This window comes from Aureococcus anophagefferens (assembly GCF_000186865.1).
Source record: "Aureococcus anophagefferens unplaced genomic scaffold AURANscaffold_5, whole genome shotgun sequence".
NCBI classification, from domain to species: Eukaryota; class Pelagophyceae; order Pelagomonadales; family Pelagomonadaceae; genus Aureococcus; species Aureococcus anophagefferens.
In genome coordinates, this window is record NW_008705565.1 from 588,067 (window position 1) to 594,066 (window position 6,000).

General features: G+C 73.2%; 1 protein-coding gene across 1 annotated transcript; it reads left to right on the forward strand.

Moving 5' to 3' along the window:
• Positions 1-736: 736 nt before the first annotated feature.
• Positions 737-1,969, forward strand: AURANDRAFT_62518 (hypothetical protein; the record flags this gene model as incomplete). Its single annotated transcript, XM_009036606.1, has 1 exon — positions 737-1,969. One exon carries the CDS (start codon positions 737-739, stop codon positions 1,967-1,969), a length of 1,233 nt encoding a protein of 410 aa, XP_009034854.1.
• Positions 1,970-6,000: the final 4,031 nt, after the last annotated feature.

Consider the following 6,000-nt stretch of genomic DNA (forward strand, 5'->3'; position numbering starts at 1 on the left):
CGCCCAAGGCGACGGTCTTCAAGTACATGGTCGAGCCGGGCAAGGCCGTCGACGGCGCGCTCCTCGACGAGTTCGAGCGGCTGTGCTTCGGCGTCGTCTTCCTCTGGCGCTGGAACGCGCTGCGCATGTACGTCTCGGACAAGGCGAACCACGCGGACCGCGCCGCGTCGCGCAAGAAAAAATCGACGCACGACCACCAGGCGCACCCGCAGGACGCGGAGGCTCTGGCGTTCCACCAGCGCCACCAAATCGAGCTCCTCGCGGACGCGCGCCTGAAGCGGCACCTGCTCACGATCCTCTCGAGCCGCCGCGAGGCGGCGGACGCGTGGAAGGAGCGGTCGCGCGACTCCTTTTCGGTCTACTACGAGGACCTCGTCGCCGGCGCGAAGCTGGGCAACATGATGTGGACCGAGCTCCAGTACTTTCTGGGCGTCTGGCCCCGGGTCCTGTCCACGGACCTGCTCCCCATCCACGCGGACATCCCGCTCAACTACACCGTGCTGAACTACGCCGAGGTCAAGGTCGTCCTCCGCCACGCGTCGAAGAAGGAGCTGAAGAAGTACCTCCGGCCCTACGACCCCGAGGGCCACGACGCGACCAAGCTGATTTAGGTGGGTAAAGTTGTTTGTTTCCGGGGGGCTTCACCTTCTGCCACGTTTGCCCTCAACAAATCGACGCAGTGCAAGCTCTTATGGGAGTGACTGGATCAGCTCCAACACAACACTCAAGCTCGACAATGCGGCGCTCCTCCATCATCGCGCTCGCGCTCGTCGCCACCACAACAGCCCTCGTGCCCATCTCGCACCGGCCCGCGCTGCGGCGCCTGCGGTCCGCGACGCCGCGCACCTCCGCCGCACCCAGCTCCACGGCCCGCTTCGCCGCCCACGACGACGAGTCGCCCGAGGCCCTGCTCGCCCAGGCGAACGCGCTCCGCGCCGAGGCGCAGGCGCTCGAGTCGTCCATCCGCGAGGAGCAGGAGGCGACGCTCCAGCAGGCGCTCGACGCGGCGTTCGCGGCGGCCGACGCGAACGGCGACGGCGTCGTCACCGTCGACGAGCTCCGCGCCGCGCTGCGCACGGCCTTCGTGGCCGAGGCGGCGGACGGGCGGAGCGCGCGCAAGTTCGAGGCCCTGCTCGACGACGGCGACCGCCTCGAGCGCGTCGTCGCGTCGCTCGACGACAACGGCGACGGCGTGCTCCAGCCGTCCGAGTTCGTGCCCCTCAAGGAGATGCGCGCGCGCCTCGAGGCCCAGTGGCGCGAGGACCGGTCCGCGGCCTCCAAAATCGCGTCAGCGAAGTCCGCCGAGGAGGACGTCGAGCGCACGCGGCGCGAGCGGCTCGACGCGTGGGAGGCGATCTCGAACAAGACGGACGCGCCCGCGCGCGCGCTGGCCGTCGGCGCCTACTTCCTCCCGGCGCTCGACATCCTCCCGCCGGCGCAGCCCGTCGACGACTTCATGGCCTCCGTGCCCGTCGACGGGCTCCTCGGCGTCGGCGCGCCGGAGCCGTCCGCGGTCGCGGCCGCGGCGAACGGCGCGCTCCGCGCGCTCGACAAGGTCGACGTCGCCTTCCACGCCGTGCCCTTCGGGGGCCTGCTCGCCTTCATCCTCCTGTCGAACCTGGCGTCGAACGCCGCCGCGCCGCGGTTGGCGAGGTTCGCGGCGCGCCACGCGATCGTCATCGACCTCGCGTCCGCGGTGGGCCTGCCGCTGCTCCTCGTCAACGACGCGTCGGCGCCCTACGCGCGGCCCCTCTTCGCGTCCATCATCCTCGTCTCCGTCGTCGCCTCGGCCCTCGGCGTCGAGCCGTCCTTCGCGCCGGGCACGGGCCAGCTCACGAAGAAGTTCACGGACGACTTCGAGGCCGTCGTCAAGCAGGTCATCTCCGCGACCGTCGGCACGAACCCCGTCAACCTCGTCGATCTCCAGGAGCCGCCGAAGGACGACGACAAAGACGAGAAACAAAAGTAAAGGGGGCTCTAGTGGCTGACGCAGAGGCTCTACTTGAGGCTATAGGCCCGGGCAATGAGAAGCAAAAGTAAAGGAGGCTCTAGGCCCGGGCGATGACGCGCCGGTCGACGTCGGGGCTGCCGGCGATCGTCGCGAGGGCCGGCGCCGCGGCGGAGCCGCGCCGCGCGCCGGCCGCGGAGGACGGCCGCGACGCCCGGCCGCCGCCGGCGGGGGGCGCGTACTCCGCGCGCGCGTCCCAGGCGCCACAGGTCGCGGCGACGGCGCGGATGCCGTCGACGACGCCCATGACGCGGCCCATGGCGCCGGCGTCCGTCGCGTCGAGGGGCTTGCCCACGCGGTGGAGGCAGAGCGCGCCGTCCCCAAAGTGTTGGTCGACGATGGGCACGCAGACGCAGCCGGCTTCGGTGACCGTCGCCTGGAGCGCGACGGCCTGCGCGGCCACGCGACGCATCGCGTCGAGGAGCGGGTCCGGCGGCGGCGAGCCGCCTCCGGACTCGTCGAGGTCGCGGGACGAGGACTTGGCGCGGCTCCGCTCGCCGGAGCCGCGCGGCGCGGCCGCGACGTCGCGCGCGGCTCCGGCGGCCGCGACGTCCTCGAAGTCGCGGCTGTTCTCGCGCGACCGCCGCCGCTCGCGGCCCTTCGGGTCGACCTCTTGGTAGGACGGCCGGCGGTCGCGCTTCGCGACGCTCGCGTCGGCGACGAGGCGCAGGTCGCCCCCGGCGTCGACGAAGAGGCAGGCCCGGCCCGCGCCGAGCACGTGCTCCGCCGCGAGCCGCGTGAGCGCGGCCGCGTGGCCGTCGGTCCGGAGGCACTCCTCGGTGACGGCCCGCGACCGCACGGCCTCGAGGACGCGGCCCCGCGCGTGCTCCGCGAACCTGCGGAACCACTGCTCGCGCGTCGCCGCGTCCGCGTGCGTCAGGTACGTCGCCTCGGGCGGCGGCGGGAACGTGTACATGGGGTCGTAGGCCTCGAGGAGCTTCTCGAGGCCGCCGATGAGCGCCTGGGCGCGGCTCTTGAGCTTCATGGCCGCGCAGACGACGTCCCGCAGGTCCCGCTTCTTCGACGACTGCGACTCCATGACCTCGCCGACGACGCGCCGGAAGAGGTCGCCCTTGCCCTCGGTTCCCGCCGTCTCGAACTCGCTCAGCGAGTGGCGCTTCTCCCGCTTCTCCCGCTTCCGCTCCTGCTTCGCGCCGCCCCGCGCGGCGGCCGCCGCCGCGAGCGGGTCCAGGAGGGCGCCGACGGACCCGCTCTGGATGATGGACGCGGGGCCCGACGCCTGCGTCATCGGCGGCACGTCGCTCAGGGACCGCCGCCGCGAAGGCTTGGCGATGGCGGGCAGGGACATGGGATCGGCGCGCGGCGGCCCCTACGGCCCCATCATCTCCCCGCCGGTTCGCGGCAGCCCCCGGGGGGCTGAGCTCCGCGGAGTGGCAGCATTACGAGTAGCGCGGCAGAGCGGCCGTGGGCTGCCTTCCTCACTAAGAGCCACCAACTCCGTCGCGATCATTGCGAGTCGATGCTGCCGAGGCGCCCAAGGCGGCGCGCCGGCGGGCTAGCTCGTCTAATGCGCTAGAGAGAGAGGTGCACGTTGCGCGGGTGGCGCGTTCTCGCGCTGCCGCACGACGATGCGCGCGTGCTTCCGGCATGCGAGCAGGCACGCGCCGCGCCGCACGACGAACCGCGCGCTGCGCCGCGCCGCGCGACCGCTGAGCGCGTCGTCGGAGCTGCTGCAGCGGGCCATGTGCTTCTCGCTGTCGAACAAGGACCTCGCCGACGTCGTCGACCTCGTGCGCGTCGCGTCGGGCAAGCAGGAGCAGCCGAGCACGGAGCTCGCGCCGGAGCCCTTCGAGGTCGAGGCGACGGTCAACGTGCCCGTGCTCAGCGAGGCCGGCGCGGACGCGCCGCTCTTCCAGTGCACGCTGTTCCGCTGCGTCGCCGCCTACACGGGCTGGCACACGAAGTACGAGAGCGACGCGCTCGCGCTCGCGGACGGCGTCGTCGTCGCGCTGTCGGCGCCCGTGGACGGGCTGACGCGGGTGACGGGCTTCGACCTCGTCGAGCAGCTCTACGCGCGCGCGGCGTCCGAGCCCGTGCTCGGCCTGTCGCTCGACCCGCTGCCGGACGCGCCGGACCTCGTGCTCGGCGAGGACGGCTACGAGTCGAGCCTCCTCGAGTTCTTCTCGCGCGTCGCCAAGGTCGAGGCGGCGCTGAGCGACTGGGGCATCATCGCGCGGGCGATGCAGGAGACGGGCGGTGGCCCGCCGGGCATGGACGAGACCGCGACGAAGGAGCGGCTGCTCTGGTCCGCCGTGTCGATCCTGCGGCGCCACCCGGACTACTGGATCCTGAAGACGACGGACCCCGAGGGGCGGCCCGTGGCGATCCAGTCCGAGGGCTGGCTCTTCCTCTTCACGTCGCCGGACGTCGCGCTCCGCCACGCCCTCGACGCGCGGGAGTCGGCCGAGGGGCTGCCCGCCATGGAGCCCCACCGCTTCTCGTCGAAGATGGTGCGGGACCACGCGCACTCCGCGCCGGCCGGCGAGCTCGCGGGGCTCTGGATCAATCCGCCCGCGAAGCCGCCGCCGAACCCGACGCTCGCGGGCGTCAAGCTCACGAGCGACCAGCTCCGCGACTGGTACGGCCTCGTGGACCTCTACGGCGACAAGCTCCCGGCGGGCTGGTAACTTAGTCCGACGTGTCCGACTCGGGCGTGTCGCTCCAAGCGCCCGGCGGGCTGGTAGCTTAGTCCGACTCAGGCGTGTCGCTCCAAGCGCCCGGCGGGCTGGTAACTTAGTCTTAGTCCGACTTGTCGCTCCCCCGGGACGCGTCGTCGTTGCTCAGGCGGCGGTTGCGGCCGCGCGGCGGCGTGCCGCTCCGGCTCCGGGACCGGCCCTTCTTCGAAGGCGGCGGGGAGCCGTCGGGGCTCGCGCTCCGGCCCCGGTAGCGGTAGGGCGACGGCGACCGGTCCGCGGACCGCGACCGCGACCGCGACCGGTCCGCCCGGTGCCGGCGGTACGTCGGCCGCCCCGACGGCGACGCGGACAGGGACCGGCCGCGGCGCGGGCCGTCGCCCCGGCGCCCCGGCGGCGAGTCGGACGCGGACCGGCGGCGGCCGCGGCGCGGCGCGAGCGGCGACCGGTCGCGGCGCGGCGGGCCCCGGTCCCGCGAGCCGCCGCGGCGCCGCTCGAAGGTGCGCCCCCACTCCGTCGGCGGCGGCCCGCCCGGCGGCCGCCGCGGCGGCGGCTCGTAGCGGCCGCCCTTGCCGCGGCCGCGGCCGCGGCCGAAGCCGCCGTCGCGCGACCAGTCGCCGCGGCCGCCGAAGTCGCGGCCGAAGTCGCCGCGGCCGCCGCGGCCGAAGCCCTTGCCGCCCCGGCCGCGGCCCCAGCGGCCGCCCTTGCCCTCGCCGGGCGGGATGTAGGGCTCGGGCTTCTCGGCGTACTTGGCGACCTTGTCGTACATGTCGTTGGCCCAATCGCCCTCGTCGCGCGCGATCTGCTCGTACTCGGCGGCGACGTTCGCGTCGTAGATCTCGTCGGGGTCGTCGGCGTGCATGCCCATCCTGGAACCCTTCGCGTTCGGGCAACGCCGGCAGGTTAGCACGCACTCGCTGGTTTGCGTTCGGGCCGGCGCGACGCGCTCGCGGCGAGGCTGCCACAGACTTGCTCGGCGGCTCTTCAACGTCTTCGACGATCTTATCTCGAGGACATGTTGAAGCTATTGAGGTTCATCCTACTTTTCACAAACCGCCGCTCAGCACCACGGGCTCAACGCAACGAGCCCAGGCACCGCCCGTCCCGGGGCCAGCGCCGCGCGGGTTCGCCATGCCGTTCCTCGACTACCTCTTCGACGACGAGGGCCCGCAGCCCGACGCGAAGATGCGCGGCTGGCTGAAGAAGGCGAAGCGGACGCGGTCGTCCTTCAGCTCCTGGAATCGCCGGTGCGTCCCCCCCCCCCCTCGTCGCCGCCCCGAAACCCGCCCCCCCCTCCGACGCGCCCCGCCCCCCAGGTTCTTCACGCTGGACATGGAG